This window comes from Crinia signifera, chromosome 8 (genome assembly GCF_055691185.1).
Source record: "Crinia signifera chromosome 8, ASM5569118v1, whole genome shotgun sequence".
NCBI classification, from domain to species: Eukaryota; Metazoa; Chordata; class Amphibia; order Anura; family Myobatrachidae; genus Crinia; species Crinia signifera.
This window is the reverse complement of record NC_139224.1, coordinates 166,697,108-166,719,542: the sequence shown is the minus strand read 5'-3', so window position 1 is coordinate 166,719,542 and position 22,435 is coordinate 166,697,108. Positions and strand designations below refer to the sequence as shown.

Below are 22,435 nucleotides of genomic sequence, written 5' to 3'. Positions count from 1 at the left end.
TTTGAAAAATAGGCTCAGGAACCCTTGGGGTATGCAGAGCTGTGGGCAATGTGGGAGGAGCTACAGTGGGTGTGGCATCGATTGCATAAAGCTGCGGCCTTTAACCTATTTTGCATAGCCGCTGCCCACCCAGGACTTGCACAGCATCTTGTGTCTTCCAATGGCTTTGTATCGCTCCTCCTCATTACACAGTCAGGTAGGAGCTGATTGGCTGGTACTTTATCCCTCCCCCCTTAATCCCTCTTCATGGCTTAGTACATAGACCCCTGTATCTCTAAAACCCTGCAGAGTTAGCTATGCAATGGATGACCGTCCAGACTCCTTTGAGATATGGCAATTTCTCTGAAGCTGGGTCGGGTGTCGATTATTACATAGACAGTGTCTCGATAGACAGTCAAAAGACCGAAACGCAATAGGTCAACATGGTCAAAAGGTGGACATGTCAACATTCAATAGGTCGACATAGTAAAAATGTTGACATGGAAAATGTTGACACGTAAAAATATTTCAACAGGAGGTTTAAAAAGTTTTTGCGCCAATGTCGACAACTGTCAACATGGCCCCCTAAGTAGTGTAAACTTACCCTAACATGACTCGCTTCGCACACCATGCTTCTGCCACTTTAGCATTCTCAGTTGTAGTCCACGTGGATCGTAAAGTACGAAAAAGTAAAAAAAAAAAAGTCAAAACATTGAAGAAAAAACTTTTCATGCGTCAACCCAGGGCCGTAACTAGGGGGGGGGCTGGGGGGTCACGCGCACCGGGCGCTGGAGGGGGGGGGGGGCGCTGTCAGCAGCGGCGGGCTGGGCCGGGGGGCAGGGTGCCCCCCTGGCATTTTCTATGGCCGCACCCCATGTGGCTACAGCTCTTAGAGAGCTGACCATGCCCTCATAGTGGCCCTTCGGCGCGCACTGTCCCTGTTTTCAGGTTCATATAGTTTCTAGAGGGATCATTTATAAATATATATTTCATTTCAGAATACAGTGTAAAATATTTTTTTTTGGGGGGGGGGGGGGGGGGGGCACTAAATGAATGTCTTGCCCCGGGCACCAGAAACCCTAGTTTCGGCCCTGGTCAACCTTTTTCATTTTGACCTGTTGACCATGTCAAGTCTTCTGACCATGTTGACCTATTGCCTAATTGGCTTTTGGTTTCGACCTATTGACTATCTAGGGCAGTGATTTTCAACCTTTTTACCTTGCGGCACACTATAAATAAGATTTTAATATTGCCAAGGCACACTATGAGATCCCCACAGGGCAAAACACATTGGCCCCCACAGGAAAAAAAAACCTATTGGCCCCCATATAAAAAAAAAAAACAATCACACCGGTCCCCACAGGTAACAAAAATAAAATACATTGGCCTTTTACATGAAAAGAAGAAACCAGTAAACAACAGTTGAACTGGTGGTGGCTGTAAACTGGTTTGGGCATCTCTAGATCTGGGGGCACACTTGAGAACAGCGGAAGGCACACTAGTGCGCCATGGCACGGTGGTTGAAAAACACTGATCTAGACAGTGTAGATTTATCAGTCGAAACCAGCTGGGTCCAGCCGTAAATCAGTGGGCATCTAAATCCTTTGGCCTTATGCAACATGAATCACTGAATTGAAGTGGGCAGGGCCCTTATGAAGCATGAGACATCACTAATTCCCCCTCTCCCATCAATACACTAAACTATATTTGCCTCTTCTTGAGGAGCATTCTGAAAATATGCCATCTATAATACTAACGAGCGTAAACAACCTAGGTGCTGGCAAGAGCATGCTCAATGTGCCCTGAGGAACATACAATGACCTCATCCTGCTGCCAGCTTTCATTCCATTGGCCCTGAATGATCACATGACAGTGTCACAGTAAATTCTGCCCTCATGAGAAATTGCCAGAGAGAGAGAAGAGCTATTTGCATGGAAAGCTCCTGGTGACACTGCCCTCAGCCACATATATTCTCTGTGTTACAAAGAAAGAAAGAAATATGTGTCACTTTGTAATCTGTGCTGCTACACACAGATCTATCGCGCCTTTCAACTTGTTTCATAAAAAGTTTCAAGCACACAGAAGTGCCACATGTAGTAAATATGTTCCAGATGCCAGCTCGCCCCCATGATTCATTATTTAAGCCATGAATGGAGTTAATGCGGTTGTCACTGACGGAGAAAAACGCAAACATTTACATGATTAATAATGGTAGTGGTCCCAAAATGTTTGTAGTTTTAGACTTTAAAGTGGTGTTTTTATTTGTTCCACCATGTGTATGTGTGTCTGCAAAGCTGGGGGCAAAAATATTTTCTTAGGTGGGGGCACAGATGCAAAGAACGGGATCCGGGTACAAATCACAAAATGAACGGATATGTAGACACCCTTGCCCACTGGTTTGTAAATAGCCCTTAATGTTTTAGGGGGGGAATAACAAACAGGAGATTTGCATTACCATCTAGCTGTAGGTATATTCCCAGTGATTCAAGATATTGACTTATAGCGGGGAGCAGTGGCGGATCCAGAGGTGGGGCCCAGCACAGTCCAAAATTTAAATAAGGGAATCACACCAACTGCCAGTGAGTCCCGGCTGGTGATGTTGGGCAGCGGTTGTGGTGGCAGTTGGTGTGGCTCCCTTTTTTGAATTATGGACTGCACTGTAGTTCCCCCTCTGGATCCGCCACTGGTGGGGACCCAGTTGCAGTCCCAATTTTCACATCATATGATTGGATACAGGTTGTTCTATCTCTTCCCATTTCAAAGCTGGTTAAACATAGATGTGCAGCAGATAAGGAGAAACGACAAAGAGAATCTGTCTCTCTTTCAGGTTGATACTTGATCTTGCCTTCAAAAACCAACATTCTGCTACATCAGGGTATAAATTCCAAAATAAAATGATGCCACAAATTATTAGAACCCCTACAATTGTGGAAAGTAAATGGGGACCAAAGCGGACATTGGCCAGGGGCTGGAGGAGGACAGGAGAGGGGTTAACTGATGCTAGCTCTAAATCCGCCATGGGTGGATCAAAATAAGAATTTCATACAAAAAAAAACCCTTTATATTTTAGCTGGTGTCCAGCCATTTTTTTTTTTTTTAAGAACCGAAAAGTTGGACAGAACTTTCCTACAATAATCTGATAAAACATCAGTACTCATTTCAGAACTTAATTATGACTTCCTTACCATTCGGGTGGAATGGGATGGTATTAAATATTATGCTTGGAGGTTGATAGTTATATTCTTCTGTGTACGTCATGTTAAGCTGCAGAACAGCCCCTGGGCGAAATGAAGAAAAAAGAAAGGAAAACGTACTTTATTAGGGTGTTGTGGGATTAAGGTTGGGCCAGAAACATTTTTTTTTTACTTTTGTTGGCAGGTTCAGAAATTAATATTCTTTCTAAAATACTAACCTCAGGATTTTATCCTCTTGCATAGTTTAAGCGCACTAAGGACAGCATATTCCACCCCATGAACTGAGCTTTGCCTGATGCAGTTTCTAGGACAATCACGCAGATTAATTGTCAATTTGATTAATTCATTTCAGCCGTCATGGAGGCTGGCATTTCTGAATCTATTTTTGATTTTTCTTTTGTGACCTGGCCGGATTGGGGACGGGTTTTACGGCAGTAAACGGCAGCCTGATACACACTATACATAGTGAAAGATTTTGCCCCGAATGGGCTTTCTGAGCGAATGTCTAGTGTGTACACTCAATATCGTTAACGATGCGCGCTCCTGTGTCGTTAACGATGATTGATGTCTAACGACCTGCAGGTTCAGCGTGTCCTGGGGATGTCACTGAAGGATATCGTTTACCGATATCATTCTGTGTGTATGCACAATATCGCGACCCGCGGCCATTATTGCTAAAAATATCGACCGTGGCCTCTATCGTTTAGTGTGTATGGGGCTTTGGGTCTAGTGGCCCTCTAACTTTCAAAAGGGCCACCCATTACCCTTAATCTCATTAATAATCTAAATCAACACATCTAATTCAAGTGATGTCTCCTTGTAATAACCCCCAATGGTCTATGGGCTTAAATTAGTAGTTGACACGTAAAAAAGCGTGGCTGTGTAACCTAATGTTTAAGGGGCCCATTTATAGTTAAATATTTGCGGGTTATTCCCTGGTCTTTTTGGGGTTTAACGGTAAATATTTGCTATCCCTTTGATGTATGACAGAGGGACCACAGTAGATGGTTGAAGGTCATTGTAGCATCTGGCCACTCATCACAATCTTAGTTGGGAGCGGCTTCCCCTGGATTCCCCCCCCCCCCCCCCCCCAGCATTAACCACTGCGCATTCATGGTCAGTGGGACAGGAGTTACACTCAGTGGCGTAACAATAGCCCCGTAGACCCAGGACCGCCGATAAGGGGGGGGGGGGGGACTAATTACCCGGGCACGGCTTGCTGGAGGGGTCCTGGTCCAACCCACCCTCCCCCCTCGTCCAACCCCCCCTCCCCCCTCCATCCCTCCTGGGCAGCAGCAGCACACACTGCAACAGCATGTGCTCAGCATGAGTGTCTCACTGACAGCATGAGAGCTGGTGCTGGTGAGGGGGGGAGGGGGGGACGGACTATAACACCCCCCCTCGACTTTAGAGTGTTTTTTTCAACCCCCCTCTAAACATTTTAGGGGCGTGACCCAATTGCGGGAGGTGGCCACGCCCCTGCAATTAGGCCAAGCCCCAACAATTTTTACCGGGGCCCGGCATACCTCTCGGTGGGCCTACGCAGACCACACGGTCGCGGGGAGGCGCTGAGTAAGTGTGAAGTTCTTGTTGATCATGCTCAGAGCACATTGAACATGTGACTAATGATGACCCCCTAAATGAGAATTGAGAAACTGACCGGCAAACATGGAGGCACGTAGAACATTTAGGCGAGAGTGCGTTTGCGGCCAACTGGTGTACATCCGCGGCTAAATAACAATGAGGCGAATGAGACCACAGACTCAGACCTCCGTATAATAATAGGCCCATCGTCATGACAACATGATGATAAACGGTTGTCCATAAATCATTAAAATTTAAATCATATTTTTATCACAGAATTCTAACATTTTTCTTCTACTTATTTAGGGAAAGTTTGGGACTCGTTTTTGAACTTTTTTGTTTTGTGATCTTCAAACTGAACAGAATTTTTTTTATTTTTTTTTAGAAAACGTTTTCTAGACCGACCTTCCCATAGTGAGTCTTTCAGTCCCCGCACTTTGGCTATCCAGCGCAGGTAGGTGTCGGAGGCCGGTGTCACGGAGACCCCCTACAATAGAAGCGTGTTACAGGTGAGAGATGACTCTGATGCAGCATTACAGGTAACCATGAACAAACTGATCCCCCCCCCCCTCCCCACTGTGTGCCAAGTGCAGCCTGAATTCTAAGCCTTTCCTCCTGAATGATCTGTGAATTCTGAAGCCAAAATTTGCAAAACCTAATGTGTAATTCCGCAGCGGTGGGATAACAAACCGATGTTATCTTGGCAGATCTCAGACACTTTGGTTCTAGCAGAATACGCAGTCAGGGATGATTATAGACCTTAAGGGAAGGCTCTGTCTGAGCGTTACTGTAGGGGTGGCCGACATGTGTCCTGCAGATGCTGGGAAACTACAACCCTCATTATCCCTAGGATTCTTAGGGAAACACTCATCTTAAGGCACAAAACTCTCATCATTGACCAACGTGGGCATTAAAGGGTAAATACTGAACGTGGCTCGCACCATCCCTGACCCCAGAGTGACTATTTTTGTAATTTGTCTGCTGCCAGCCCTGACCTCTGCATATAGATATAACAATAATGTGAAGTCCTGTCCAACACACACCTATGGGGACAAGCCTCTACTGCAGTACTAGGGATGAACACCGGGGGCATTCAGTGCAGGTAATAGTTTGACGTTCTTCTGTATAACATCTTATATGGGTGAACCTACATATAGCGGAGACTCCTGTAGGTCCTGGTATTCTCTCTCTAGTAATAAGTAGGCTCTGGAACGCATGGTGCCTCGGTCTGTAATACAGATACATCATCACTTATAGACATTATAGCGCTGATGCGGTACATATGAGAGTTGCAGTACAGATGAGAATGCAGCGTGACAGTTACGGTACAGATGAGAGTGCGGCGTGACAGTTGCGGTACAGATGAGAGTGATGCGTGACAGTTGCGGTACAGATGAGAGTGCGACGTGACAGTTGCGGTACAGATAAGAGTGCGGCGTGACAGTTGCGGTACAGATGAGAGTGTGATGTGACAGTTGCAGTACAGATGAGAGTGTGGCGTGACAGTTATGGTACAGATGAGAGTGCAGCGTGACAGTTGCGGTACAGATGAGAGTGTGGAGTGACAGTTGCGGTACAGATGAGAGTGTGGAGTGACAGTTTCGGTATATAACACAATGTAACGGAATCTGCTGCGCTATATAAGACACTGTAACGGAATCTGCTGCGCTATATAAGACACTGTAATGGAATCTGCTGCGCTATATAAGACACTGTAACGGAATCTGCTGCGCTATATAAGACACTGTAACGGAATCTGCTGCACTATATAAGACGCTGTAACAGAATCTGATGCACTATATAAGACGCTGTAACGGAATCTGCTGCGCTATATAAGTCACTGTAACGGAATCTGCTGCGCTATATAAGACACTGTAACGGAATCTGCTGCGCTATATAAGACACTAACGGAACCTGCTGCGCTTGATAAGACACTGTAATGGAATCTGCTGCGCTATATAAGACGCTGTACCGGAATCTGCTGCGCTATATAAGACGCTGTAATGGAATCTGTTGCGCTATATAAGACACTGTAACGGAATCTGCTGCGCTATATAAGACACTGTAACGGAATCGGCTGCGCTATATAAGACACTGTAACGGAATCTGCTGCGCTATATAAGACAGTGTAACGGAATCTGCTGCGCTATATAAGACGCTGTAACGGAATCTGCTGCGCTATATAAGACACTGTAACGGAATCTGCTGCACTATATAAGACACTAACGGAATCTGCTGCGCTATATAAGAAGCTGTAACGGAATCTGCTGCGCTATATAAGACACTAACGGAATCTGCTGCGCTATATAAGACACTGTAACGGAATCTGCCGCGCTATATAAGACACTATAACGGAATCTGCTGCGCTATATAAGACGCTGTAACGGAATCTGCTGCGCTATATAAGACGCTGTAACGGAATCTGCTGCGCTATATAAGACACTAACGGAATCTGCTGCGCTATATAAGACACTGTAACGGAATCTGCTGCGCTATATAATACACTGTTACGGAATCTGCTGCGCTATATAAGACACTGTAACGTAATCTGCTGCGCTATATAAGACGCTGTAACGGAATCTGCTGCGCTATATAAGACGCTGTAACGGAATCTGCTGCGCTATATAAGACGCTGTAACGGAATCTGCTGCGCTATATAAGACGCTGTAACGGAATCTGCTGCGCTATATAAGACGCTGTAACGGAATCTGCTGCGCTATATAAGACGCTGTAACGGAATCTGCTGTGCTATATAAGACGCTGTAACGGAATCTGCTGCGCTATATAAGACGCTGTAACGGAATCTGCTGCGCTATATAAGACACTAACGGAATCTGCTGCGCTATATAAGACACTGTATCGGAATCTGCTGCACTATATAAGACGCTGTAACGGAATCTGCTGCGCTATATAAGACACTGTAACGGAATCTGCTGCGCTATATAAGACGCTGTAACAGAATATGCTGCGCTATATAAGACGCTGTACCAGAATCTGCTGCGCTATTAAAGACGCTGTACCAGAATCTGCTGTGCTATATAAGACACTGTAACAGAATCTGCTGCGCTATATAAGACACTGTAACGGAATCTGCTGCGCTATATAAGACACTGTAACGGAATCTGCTGCGCTATATAAGACACTGTAACGGAATCTGCTGCGCTATATAAGACGCTGTAACGGAATCTGCTGCGCTATATAAGACGCTGTAACGGAATCTGCTGCGCTATATAAGACGCTGTAATGGAATCTGCTGCGCTATATAAGACACTAACGGAATCTGCTGCGCTATATAAGACCCTTACCAGAATCTGCTGCGCTATATAAGACACTGTAACGGAATCTGCTGCACTATATAAGACACTGTAACGGAATCTGCTGCGCTATATAAGACACTGTAACGGAATCTGCTGCGCTATATAAGACACTACATTTTGGTTGGTAAGCTGCTCAATCAGAGGTGTGTCATTCAGGTGCCAAAAGGGAGGGGTAATTCTGTCTAGGAAAAAAAACATTTTGTATCCCAATTGCACACTGAATGAGAAAATAACTACATATTAATCAGATAATACAGAGATGTTGGTTGCATATATCTGCAGATATAGGGCTAAGCCCCCAGGCCGTGCGTCAAGGCCTCTCTGTCACTGGGGGTCCCTAATACTGGGTATGGGTCTGGGGTGTGGGCCCCCAATATGCCGACACAGGCTGAGTACTCCAGGGCAGCACACAAATGAAAATTAGTAAGGGTTAATAAGAAGCACATAAGTGCTATGTAGGGAAGTGAAGGTGGGATTAAAATACAAAATATATACAATGTGATAGGAAAAATAAGAGTTAATAAAGTGTTAGGGTGTGCTGACCTGGAGCAGACCAGCCCTACCAACACAGGGGGAACCACATTCCCAAACCCATCCCATAAGCAATAACATATATGTCTGGGCTTAATAGCCCAGTGTAAGGCCACATGATAATGGCTTATAACGTCTGAGAGCCAGCTTACCTGGAGATACCCCTGGCTTCTCCAATGGCACTCAGGTGTCAGCAATCCCTCCTAATGCTGACCCATCTATGCCTCTCAACTGCACAACATTTTGGTTGGTAAGCTGCTCAATCAGAGGTGTGTCATTCAGGTGCCAAAAGGGAGGGGTAATTCTGTCTAGGAAAAAAAACATTTTGTATCCCAATTGCACACTGAATGAGAAAATAACTACATATTAATCAGATAATACAGAGATGTTGGTTGCATATATCTGCAGATATAGGGCTAAGCCCCCAGGCCGTGCGTCAAGGCCTCTCTGTCACTGGGGGTCCCTAATACTGGGTATGGGTCTGGGGTGTGGGCCCCCAATATGCCGACACAGGCTGAGTACTCCAGGGCAGCACACAAATGAAAATTAGTAAGGGTTAATAAGAAGCACATAAGTGCTATGTAGGGAAGTGAAGGTGGGATTAAAATACAAAATATATACAATGTGATAGGAAAAATAAGAGTTAATAAAGTGTTAGGGTGTGCTGACCTGGAGCAGACCAGCCCTACCAACACAGGGGGAACCACATTCCCAAACCCATCCCATAAGCAATAACATATATGTCTGGGCTTAATAGCCCAGTGTAAGGCCACATGATAATGGCTTATAACGTCTGAGAGCCAGCTTACCTGGAGATACCCCTGGCTTCTCCAATGGCACTCAGGTGTCAGCAATCCCTCCTAATGCTGACCCATCTATGCCTCTCAACTGCACAACATTTTGGTTGGTAAGCTGCTCAATCAGAGGTGTGTCATTCAATTGCCAAAAGGGAGGGGTAATTCTGTCTAGGAAAAAAAACATTTTGTATCCCAATTGCACACTGAATGAGAAAATAACTACATATTAATCAGATAATACAGAGATGTTGGTTGCATATATCTGCAGATATAGGGCTAAGCCCCCAGGCCGTGCGTCAAGGCCTCTCTGTCACTGGGGGTCCCTAATACTGGGTATGGGTCTGGGGTGTGGGCCCCCAATATGCCGACACAGGCTGAGTACTCCAGGGCAGCACACAAATGAAAATTAGTAAGGGTTAATAAGAAGCACATAAGTGCTATGTAGGGAAGTGAAGGTGGGATTAAAATACAAAATATATACAATGTGATAGGAAAAATAAGAGTTAATAAAGTGTTAGGGTGTGCTGACCTGGAGCAGACCAGCCCTACCAACACAGGGGGAACCACATTCCCAAACCCATCCCATAAGCAATAACATATATGTCTGGGCTTAATAGCCCAGTGTAAGGCCACATGATAATGGCTTATAACGTCTGAGAGCCAGCTTACCTGGAGATACCCCTGGCTTCTCCAATGGCACTCAGGTGTCAGCAATCCCTCCTAATGCTGACCCATCTATGCCTCTCAACTGCACAACATTTTGGTTGGTAAGCTGCTCAATCAGAGGTGTGTCATTCAGGTGCCAAAAGGGAGGGGTAATTCTGTCTAGGAAAAAAAACATTTTGTATCCCAATTGCACACTGAATGAGAAAATAACTACATATTAATCAGATAATACAGAGATGTTGGTTGCATATATCTGCAGATATATATATAAGACGCTGTAACGGAATCTGCTGCGCTATATAAGACGCTGTAACGGAATATGCTGCACTATATAAGACACTGTAACGGAATCTGCTGCGCTATATAAGACGCTGTAACGGAATCTGCTGCGCTATATAAGACACTGTAACGGAATCTGCTGCGCTATATAAGACACTGTAACGGAATCTGCTGCGCTATATAAGACACTGTAACGGAATCTGCTGCGCTATATAAGACACTGTAACAGAATCTGCTGCGCTATATAAGACGCTGTAACGGAATCTGCTGCGCTATATAAGACGCTGTAACGGAATCTGCTGCACTATATAAGACACTGTAACGGAATCTGCTGCGCTATATAAGACACTGTAACGGAATCTGCTGCGCTATATAAGACACTGTAACGGAATCTGCTGCGCTATATAAGACACTGTAACGGAATCTGCTGCGCTTTATAAGACACTGTAACGGAATCTGCTGCGCTATATAATACACTAACGGAATCTGCTGCGCTATATAAGACGCTGTAACGGACTCTGCTGCGCTATATAAGACGCTGTAACGGAATCTGCTGCGCTATATAAGACACTGTAACAGAATCTGCTGCGCTATATAATACACTGTAACGGAATCTGCTGCGCTATATAAGACACTGTAACGGAATCTGCTGCGCTATATAAGACACTGTAACGGAATCTGCTGCGCTATATAAGACGCTGTAACGGAATCTGCTGCGCTATATAAGACGCTGTAACGGAATCTGCTGCACTATATAAGACACTGTAACGGAATCTGCTGCGCTATATAAGACACTGTAACGGAATCTGCTGCGCTATATAAGACGCTGTAACGGAATCTGCTGCGCTATATAAGACACTGTAACGGAATCTGCTGCGCTATATAAGACACTGTAACGGAATCTGCTGCGCTATATAAGACACTGTAACGGAATCTGCTGCGCTATATAAGACACTGTAACGGAATCTGCTGCGCTATATAAGACACTGTAACGGAATCTGCTGCGCTATATAAGACGCTGTAACGGAATCTGCTGCACTATATAAGACGCTGTAACGGAATCTGCTGCACTATATAAGACACTGTAACGGAATCTGCTGCGCTATATAAGACGCTGTAACAGAATATGCTGCGCTATATAAGACACTGTAACGGAATCTGCTGCGCTATATAAGACACTGTAACAGAATCTGCTGCGCTATATAAGACGCTGTAACGGAATCTGCTGCGCTATATAAGACGCTGTAACGGAATCTGCTGCACTATATAAGACACTGTAACGGAATCTGCTGCGCTATATAAGACACTGTAACGGAATCTGCTGCGCTATATAAGACACTGTAACGGAATCTGCTGCGCTATATAAGACACTGTAACGGAATCTGCTGCGCTATATAAGACACTGTAACGGAATCTGCTGCGCTATATAATACACTGTAACGGAATCTGCTGCGCTATATAAGACGCTGTAACGGACTCTGCTGCGCTATATAAGACGCTGTAACGGAATCTGCTGCGCTATATAAGACACTGTAACAGAATCTGCTGCGCTATATAATACACTGTAACGGAATCTGCTGCGCTATATAAGACACTGTAACGGAATCTGCTGCGCTATATAAGACACTGTAACGGAATCTGCTGCGCTATATAAGACGCTGTAACGGAATCTGCTGCGCTATATAAGACGCTGTAACGGAATCTGCTGCACTATATAAGACCCTGTAACGGAATCTGCTGCACTATATAAGACCCTGTAACGGAATCTGCTGCGCTATATAAGACACTGTAACGGAATCTGCTGCGCTATATAAGACGCTGTAACGGAATCTGCTGCGCTATATAAGACACTGTAACGGAATCTGCTGCGCTATATAAGACACTGTAACGGAATCTGCTGCACTATATAAGACACTGTAACGGAATCTGCTGCGCTATATAAGACACTGTAACGGAATCTGCTGCGCTATATAAGACACAGCAACAGAATCTGCTGCGCTATATAAGACGCTGTAACGGAATCTGCTGCGCTATATAAGACACTGTAACGGAATCTGCTGCGCTATATAAGAAATTGTAACGGAATCTGCTGCGCTATATAAGACACTGTAACGGAATCTGCTGCGCTATATAAGACACTGTAACGGAATCTGCTGCGCTATATAAGACACTGTAACAGAATCTGCTGCGCTATATAAGACGCTGTAACGGAATCTGCTGCACTATATAAGACACTGTAACGGAATCTGCTGCGCTATATAAGACGCTGTAACAGAATATGCTGCGCTTTATAAGACGCTGTACCAGAATCTGCTGCGCTATTAAAGACGCTGTACCAGAATCTGCTGCACTATATAAGACACAGTAACAGAATCTGCTGCGCTATATAAGACACTGTAACGGAATCTGCTGCGCTATATAAGACGCTGTAACGGAATCTGCTGCGCTATATAAGACACTGTAACGGAATCTGCTGCGCTATATAAGACGCTGTAACGGAATCTGCTGCGCTATATAAGACACTGTAACGGAATCTGCTGCGCTATATAAGAAATTGTAACGGAATCTGCTGCGCTATATAAGACACTGTAACGGAATCTGCTGCGCTATATAAGACACTGTAACGGAATCTGCTGCGCTATATAAGACACTGTAACAGAATCTGCTGCGCTATATAAGACGCTGTAACGGAATCTGCTGCACTATATAAGACACTGTAACGGAATCTGCTGCGCTATATAAGACGCTGTAACAGAATATGCTGCACTATATAAGACACTGTAACGGAATCTGCTGCGCTATATAAGACGCTGTAACAGAATATGCTGCGCTTTATAAGACGCTGTACCAGAATCTGCTGCGCTATTAAAGACGCTGTACCAGAATCTGCTGCACTATATAAGACACAGTAACAGAATCTGCTGCGCTATATAAGACACTGTAACGGAATCTGCTGCGCTATATAAGACGCTGTAACGGAATCTGCTGCGCTATATAAGACACTGTAACGGAATCTGCTGCGCTATATAAGACGCTGTAACGGAATCTGCTGCGCTATATAAGACACTGTAACGGAATCTGCTGCGCTATATAAGAAATTGTAACGGAATCTGCTGCGCTATATAAGACACTGTAACGGAATCTGCTGCGCTATATAAGACACTGTAACGGAATCTGCTGCGCTATATAAGACACTGTAACAGAATCTGCTGCGCTATATAAGACGCTGTAACGGAATCTGCTGCACTATATAAGACACTGTAACGGAATCTGCTGCGCTATATAAGACGCTGTAACAGAATATGCTGCGCTTTATAAGACGCTGTACCAGAATCTGCTGCGCTATTAAAGACGCTGTACCAGAATCTGCTGCACTATATAAGACACAGTAACAGAATCTGCTGCGCTATATAAGACACTGTAACGGAATCTGCTGCGCTATATAAGACGCTGTAACGGAATCTGCTGCGCTATATAAGACACTGTAACGGAATCTGCTGCGCTATATAAGAACCTGTAACGGAATCTGCTGCGCTATATAAGAACCTGTAACGGAATCTGCTGCGCTATATAAGACACTGTAACGGAATCTGCTGCGCTATATAAGACACTAACGGAATCTGCTGCGCTATATAAGACGCTGTAACGGAATCTGCTGCGCTATATAAGACACTGTAACGGAATCTGCTGCGCTATATAAGACGCTGTAACGGAATCTGCTGCGCTATATAAGACACTGTAACAGAGTCTGCTGCGCTATATAAGACACTGTAACGGAGTCTGCTGCGCTATATAAGACACTGTAACGGAATCTGCTGCGCTATATAAGACACTGTAACGGAATCTGCTGCGCTATATAAGACACTGTAACGGAATCTGCTGCGCTATATAAGACACTGTAACGGAATCTGCTGCGCTATATAAGACGCTGTAACGGAATCTGCTGCACTATATAAGACGCTGTAACGGAATCTGCTGCGCTATATAAGACGCTGTAACGGAATCTGCTGCGCTATATAAGACACTGTAACGGGATCTGCTGCGCTATATAAGATACTGTAACGGAATCTGCTGCGCTATATAAGATACTGTAACGGAATCTGCTGCGCTATATAAGATACTGTAACGGAATCTGCTGCGCTATATAAGACGCTGTAACGGAATCTGCTGCGCTATATAAGACACTGTAAATAAATATATTATGCGCTGTAATTCATACTGATTAGCAGATTCCATCAATACAAGGAGGATCTTAGACGCAGTCTCATACTTACATAGGTCTGGACCGGCGCCTGTTTTCTGTGGGTGATCACTTGCAGCGCAGATCACCATAGTAACGGGGGCTCATTCGGCTTTTCCCATAATTACAACAAAGGCCTATGCACACGTGATAAAGGACATTCTGTGCAGGTCCCTGTTCCCGGCTGTATCACACACACCTCGCTCATTCATGTTTGTTGGAGGTTCCATTGTGTGCGTTTCCATAGCACCGACCGTTACGTCCTCCAGGGGGTGGAATGGAGAACGCAGGATTTGTCTCCTGCTTTCTGCAAGCTGGAACTATCCTCACAGACAGCGAGAGCCAGGCACATTCTATACGGATTTGTTTCCATTTAAATTGATGCACCACCTAACCACGGGTTCTAGACTTGTATAAAGTACATGCAGGTGACTATTTCTGTATTCAGAATACGTGATCACAACATGACCGTAAATTGCTCGCCATATTGTTGCCCATACACACATAGGAGGTGATTCTGGAGTAGGAGTAGGGGTCCCCTGTATTTTAGCGTTATCATACCACAGCCGGGGGACACTTTCTACGGGTTGGGATCATTTGGTCTACAGCATGATGGTCGACAGTCATTATGTCGACACCATTAGGTCGACATGGGAAAAAGTCAACATGGGTCTAAGTGGAAAGGTTATTAGTTTGACAGGTCATTAGTTCGACAATATCTATGTTGACAGTCAAAAGGTTGACATGGGGTTTTTCACTGTTTTTTACCTGAATGTCAACACAGTCGACATGGACACAGTTTCAAGTGCACCGCATCCCCTCGCTGCGCTCACTATACGTCGGGCACGGTGCCTCGCTGCCCTCGGCACACTATTTTATCCTCCCACCACTCCGTAGTGGATGGTAGGGCATGAAATACCGCCTGTCGGCACATGTCGGTTCAAAATTATTTATTATTATTATTCAGGGGACCCCCTGGTGCCTGTGCCTTACCCATGACCAGCCGGAGGAAAGCAAGTGTGATGCACTATACACAGGGACTGCAGTTATGCATACCTAATGCCGGTGGGGTTTTACATCTGCACCTTACGTCTGCCCCACCTGCAGTGCAGCATGGTTTTGCTCATGGGTGTGCTTTGCAGAGTGTAAATGACGCCCTAAATCGCTTACTTTCTGCCTATACTACAGATCCTCTATAAATGTAATTTTCACACTGAACATGATTCCGTTTGTGCTGTCCAATGAAAAAACCCAGATGCTCATGATGCGTAATTTTCCATTTTCTTCTGTTTTGTGACAGTTGTGAGGCTCCCGGCATCTGGCGTCTCGCGCTGTGAGATGTGAGTGTGCAACATACGTTTGTTCTGGTTTTAATAACAGTCCGAAGGTAGAATATTGATGTTGAGCGATACAGGGCTGGAGTTTAATACAGGACGGTCCATAGGGGAAGGGAGTCTGGTCTGAACTGTGAATTATTGAAATATTAAGGAATGCGATGTTTAAACAATCTCCTCATTGTAACACATTGAATATTAACGCAGTCAATAAAATAGTCGTGTAAAACGCGGAAAGCGTTTACCGGGAGACGTTTATTTGGGGAATTTCCCATAATACATTGAGAAGAGTCTTCTAGGGAAATACAATAGAATTCCATATGGATAACTAACCTGCAGTTTGCTGGGGTCTAACGTAAAGTCTTCTAGGCACCAATTTTAGATGTTGGTGCACGTCTGCCGTTCGTGTGGATGTTACTTTCACACATACCACTTACCTAAACATCTTTGCTGACCAAGTGCCCCCCTGCATGGCAGCGCGATCTCTGATGGCAGGATGATGCACACTGCGCTGAGCTGGATTTACACTTTTACACTTCATGGGGCCCAGGGCCGGATTAAGTCTGTGGGGGTCCTGGACAACAAACTTGTGCCCCCCCCGTCTTGGGCGGAGGCAGGTGGTACCTGGGCAGAGTGGAGTCTAGGCAGCGGGGATCCTGGCAGCGCTGCAGCGAGGTCTGTGCAGCGCTGGGGAGGCAGCGGGGTCCCTGCGGCAGATGGGCAGTCAGTAGCGGAGTCCCTGCGGCTGATGGGAACTAACAGCGGAATTGGTGGTGCAGGAAGTGGTTGCTGAACGTGCACCTATAGTTTTATAAGACTGGCTGGCCGTTTATTGGCTGAGATAATTCTCTCAGCCAATCAGCAGCCTCCCATCTGATTGGCTGAAAGAATTCTCTCAGCCAATAATCAGGCCAGTCTTTTGAAAATATGGTTTTACATTCAGCAGCTACGTCCCATGCCCCCAATACTGCTACTAGTTCACATCTGCCGCAGGGACCCTGCCGCTGACTTCCCATCCGCGAAAGGGACCCCTCCACTGACTGCCTAATCGCTGCAGGGACCCCCTGCCCGACCCCGCTGCCTGCCACCCACCGCCACCACCACAGCAGTGCCGGTGTGGGGGCCCCAGAGCGACCGCCCCACATGCCCCGTGGTTAACCGGGCCCTAGGCAAGTTTTTTTTTTTTTTTCAACAAATTTTATTTGGTTTTTCAAATATTTCACAAGTATAAGAAAGCCAACATTTGTGCCAGTACATGTGCATAAGGATGAGTGTTTACAGTAAGTGATGTGCATAAGGCACATACTGTGCACAATGTACCAACTGAACGCATTGAACAAATTAAACACATAAACATTAAGCATATAGACCGGTCGATGTGTCACTCCAGAGGGTATTTAGTGGATGGACGTTGGGTCGGTTGGGACAAAGTCTTACAAAAATGTTCATCCTGGCACATAACTTTTGGAAAGGGGTGGACCATCGTGCCACGGAGTAGGCCTCTCTGGTGGTGCCTGGATGACGGTATGACCAGTCGAACCATTGTGAAGACTTGAACATCAGTACATTCTAAAGCTAAACATTTTAAATAATTCTTATCTATGAAAGAATATATGGGGGAGAAAGAAGAGAAAGGTGGGTCGGGGTAGGAAAAAGGGGGGGGGGGAAGGGGGGGGACTTGGATTCACGCGTTAGATGTTGTGGTGTGTCTTTGCACCTTTAAGTATGTGTATACCAGTATCTTGAGTTAAATAGCTTGTGTGTGCGGGACGAGGTGGGATCCTTCCCATAACAGGGTGTAAGTAATATCACATTGTGATGTCCTCAAAATGCTTCCATCTTTTTATGTACCCGGACACTGAGTTAGAAGGGAGGGTATATTTATCGAAAAGCCTCATCTTGGTCAGCATTGAGATTAATTGTGTTAGGGAGGGGGGGGTTGGGGAGAGCCAGTTCTTTAGAATTTGCTTTTTTGCTGCTGTAACCAATATGGGGCCTTATTCTGATCGGTGCGGATATTCCCGCATGCGGACGGACCGCCAATGTTGATCGTCTGCGTATGTGCAGAGGTCACTCTGCACATGTGCAGGCGATTTCGCCGCACGGATTCTTTATACGCCGCACAGGGGGCGTAGAGGGGCGTGAGGGGCTACTTAGCCTCATTACCCTATGCATACGCCCCGCGTTTCATGGGCGTTCCCATGCAAACGCAGGGCGTATGCATGGTAATGAGGCCGTGACGCGTGGGTACGGGGCGGGCATCTGACATCGCCGGATGTCAGCTGCCCGCCCCCATACATGATTTCACACGGACAAGTGTCCGTGTGGTCCTGGTTGCGGGACCTGGTGGAGCGTGCGGCCCTGCATTCGATGTTCGGCGACCATCGAATGCAGGGGCTGCTCCCAAGACGGAGGAGGCGTATCCCCGTCCAATTTCATGCGGATCGCCACATATCCGCGTACGGACGGCAGGTGGCGATCCGTATGGAAGGCGGGGATTCGCCTGCACGGTTGCGGCCGCATATTCTGATCGGGCCGCACCGATCAGAATAAGGGCCATGGTGAGGAAGGGCACATGATGTGTTTGTGGGCCAATCAGGTGCCAGGTATCAAAATTAGCAAACAAGAAAGGTACAGGGTGCAAGGGGGGAGATATGTCAAAGTGTTTTGATAAAATTGATGATCTTATTCCAGTATTTTTTGATGTGCCCGCAGGTCCACAGATTATGGAAGATGTTCGCGGAGCTGGCTTTGCATTTCGGGCACTGGCCCGTTTCCTCTTCGACATAGTGGCTCCTTTGACCCTGGGAGATATATGCCCTATTAAGTGTCTTAATATGAGTTTCTTGTAATAAAGATGTCTTAAGAGAGCTCATTGTGTCCTTGTGGTATTTGAACAAGGTGTCTTGGGCCAGCATGCCTGGGAGGTCTTCGGACCACGCATTAGTGGTCTTGGTCCATAGGGCCTCGGTTTGGGGAGCTAAGAGTTCCATGTATATTGATCTGGTTTTGAACTTTTTCTTTTGGTAATTTGAGGTAATCTTCTGCATAGGGTCCTGAGGGGAATGAGTGAAGGTATTGGTTGGGAGGGATTTGACATAGTGGGGGAAATTTACTAAAGGAAATATGTAAAAAAATAGTTGTATTTGTATCCAGAAATACACTTATTTTTTACATTTACTATCCCGAAAATACGGCAATTCGTATTCATCTTGATGTGCTATCAATACAAATACAAATTGCTGTATTTTCGGGATAGTAAATGTCAAAAATAAGTATATTTCTGGATACAAATACACCTATTTTTTACAAATTTCCTTTAGTAAATTTCCCCCAGTGTGTCAGCTGCATGATCGGGAACAAGGCACTGTGGGGCAGTCCGAAGCTCTCTTGCAGCCGCGGGAATGTATGGACTTTCCCTCCTGGGTCATAGACCTGGGAAGTGAGAGTCAGTCCCTTCGTTTTGATACGTTTGAAAACTGCAGAGTTTACACCTGGTGTGAACATCGGGTTGCCCCATATTGTCAGCCAAGGGGAGTTAGTTGGGTCCTTCTTGAGTGTTTTACCAAGGTGTTGCCATGCCTCGTAAGTGTCTTTAAAGAAAACATGTGTGTTTATCTGTGTGGGAATTAGTTTTTTGGGTGTGTGGAGTAGCGCACCTGGGGAATAGGGGGAGAATATTGTGTTGTCGAGGTCAGGAATGGAATAGTGGTCTAGGCCTAGAATCCAATCAAGTGCATATCGGTTTAGTAGTGCTTTGGAGTACAACGACAGATTGGGGAACCCGAGGCCCCCTAAGTGCTTTGGTTGTTGTAATTTTTGCATGGATATTCTAGGTTTTTTCAGTTGCCAGATAAAGGAACTACATTTTTTTGTAATATGGGTAGCGTCTGCTTTTGATATTCCTACGGGGAGGAGCTGCATAATGTAGGTAAGTTTGGGGAGCAATACTGACTTCACTACCTCCGTGCGCCCCAAAAGAGATAAGGGTAGGTTTTGCCATCCCTCCAGGGAGTTGGTGATTTTCAATAGTGTGGGAGTGAAATTTAGTTTATACAGATTTGATATTTTATTTGGTATTTGTATGCCCAGATATTTAATGTGGGTAGGTTGTATACGGATGGTATTTAGTTCCGGGTTCTCCTCGAATTTAGGGGGCTGTCCTGAAATTATTAAAAGCTCCGATTTGCCTATGTTTATCTTGTATCCTGAGAAGCTGCCAAATTGGGAGATGATGTCTATTGCTGTGGGGATGGCATGTTGGGGGTGGGACATAAAAAGTAACATGTCGTCCGCAAAGAGGGATAGACGTGTGTCAGTGTGGCCTAGTAAGATGCCCGTGTACAAAGGTGATGACCTTAGGGCAACTGCCAGTGGTTCCAAGGCTAAAGCGAATAGATGGGGAGACAGGGGGCATCCCTGTCTCGTACCTCTTAGTACCCTAAAGGGTTCGGAGATGGTGCCATTGCATATTATTCTGGATGATGAGGCCTCATATAGGGTCTGCAACCAAGCCACAAATACTTCTGGGAAGCCAAATCGCTTCATTGTAAAGCACAGGTGATCCCAGTGGACCATGTCGAAGGCCTTCTCCGCGTCTAGAGATAGAATAGCCCTTGAGGCCCCCGACAATGGCCCCTGCGATTCAGCGATCACTGTTAGTACTTTTCTAATATTCGTGACAGGGTGGCGACCCGCTACAAAGCCTGTCTGGTCGGGGTGGACCAGACTGGGTACAACTTGCTTAAGCCTATCTAAGAGAATTTTTGTCAATATCTTATAGTCTAGGTTTAAAAGGGATATGGGTCTGTACGAAGCCGGGTCTGCGGGGTCCCTACCTGATTTGGGCAAAACCCGGATGTTTGCTGCATTAAAAAATTCTGGGGCCTTCCTAGATTGAAGAAGGGTGTTGTACATTGTAGTCATTCATGGGGCAACATGGGGCATAAGCAATTTGTAGTAATCGGCCGTTAGGCCATCTGGACCTGGGGCTTTACCGAGTTTTAGGTGGGAAATTGCTGAGGTGACCTCTTCTAGTGTGATGTTTGTCGTGAGGGAGGAGGAGGCGGCATTGTCTAGTTGTGGTAGGGTGACACCGTCCCAGAATTGGTCCCTTTGGGTGTAGTCAGAGACTGGGAGGGAGTATAAATTGGTGTAAAATTGATTGAGGACTTCCGCTATTTGAGCATTCGTGGAGGTGCGTGTGCCGTCTGGTTTAGCTAGGGGGTGGATCGTGGAGGGGGGTCTTTGACCCTGTAGTAGGTTGGTTAAGAGTCTACTTGACTTGTTGCCGAATTTGTGGAATCTGTATTCCTTTTTGAAAGTGTATCTTGCTTCTAATTTTGCCAGTAGTTTGTCAAAGAGATTTCTATCAGAGTTATATTTGATGCGGTTTTGGGTGGATGGGCAGGATTTATACTGTTGGAAGGAGTTGGTGAGATTTGTTTGGGCCTTGACATAATCTGATGTGAGTTTGCGTTTTCGGTGGGATGAGAAAGATATAATGGTGCCTCTAAGGACAGCCTTTGAGGCTTGCCAGTATAAGGTGGGGTTGGTGAGAAGTGTCTCAGCATTATCCGCGTGGTAATTTTCCCAGGCTTTCACCACCTCGCTCCTTAGTGCTGCTGAGGATGATAGGGAGGCGGGGCATCTCCATGAGATAAATGTTGGGGATTCAGTGGTTAAGGATAGTTTAAACCATGTGACAGCGTGGTCAGATAGTGTGATGGGCTCTATCGTGGCTTCTACTATTTTTGGCAGCAACATGGAGGAGATGAGAATGTAATCTATTCGAGATAATCCTCCCGTGGCGGCTGACAAGCAAGTGAATTCGGATTCTGTGGGGTGTAGGGTGCGCCATATGTCTAGTAGGTTAAGTTTAGAAGCTAGAGTCATCAACCCGAATTTGGGTTGGCGTCTTTTTTTGGTAGGTTGGCATTGTCTATCTAGTAATGGTTGTGCTAACATGTTAAAGTCGCCACACATTATTATCGGCAGGTGTAAGTGCTGGGAAGTCATAGAAATAAGGTTACATAAAAAATCTTTTGAATAAACATTCGGAGCATATACATTGACACACATGTATGCTTTATCTGAGATCGTTAGCTGACATAACAAATATCGTCCCCCTGCATCTGGTAACACTTTATCGATTTTAACCGGTAGTGAATTTCTAGACACTATCACCAGGCCTCTTGCCTTAGAAGTATATGGGGCTGCGGCCTGCACCTTCCACCCCAGGATAGACAGCTTAAGAGTTTCAGCAGCCGTCAGGTGCGTTTCTTGGAGAAACGCTATATCTATGTGCAGTTTGTTTAAATACATAAGGATCTTCTTGCGTTTGCAAGGGGAGTTAATCCTTGATGATCATTCCATGATGCTATCTTAACCGACATAGTAGGATCTTATGAGAGAGAACAAGGTGACATACTCACATATTGCATCTTGATATAGTACCTTTTCATATTCGCGTGCTGGGAGAGGAGGTGGGGAGGAAAGAATAGTGGGGGAGAAG

At 45.6% G+C, this 22,435-nt stretch overlaps 1 protein-coding gene across 1 annotated transcript in view; it reads right to left on the bottom strand.

Moving 5' to 3' along the window:
• The window catches only part of UBE2U (ubiquitin conjugating enzyme E2 U), a 33,044-nt gene extending 18,170 nt beyond the window's left edge, over nucleotides 1-14,874 (bottom strand). Inside the window, exons 1-4 of the mRNA XM_083157684.1 lie at nucleotides 14,622-14,874; nucleotides 5,909-5,985; nucleotides 5,163-5,244; nucleotides 3,165-3,257 (exon numbers count right to left, since the gene is read on the bottom strand). Of these exons, the coding sequence (XP_083013810.1) occupies nucleotides 3,165-3,257; nucleotides 5,163-5,244; nucleotides 5,909-5,985; nucleotides 14,622-14,679 (310 nt within the window). The 5' untranslated portion in view covers nucleotides 14,680-14,874. The remainder of the gene's footprint in view (nucleotides 1-3,164; nucleotides 3,258-5,162; nucleotides 5,245-5,908; nucleotides 5,986-14,621) is intronic.
• Between the last annotated feature and the right edge of the window lie 7,561 nt (nucleotides 14,875-22,435).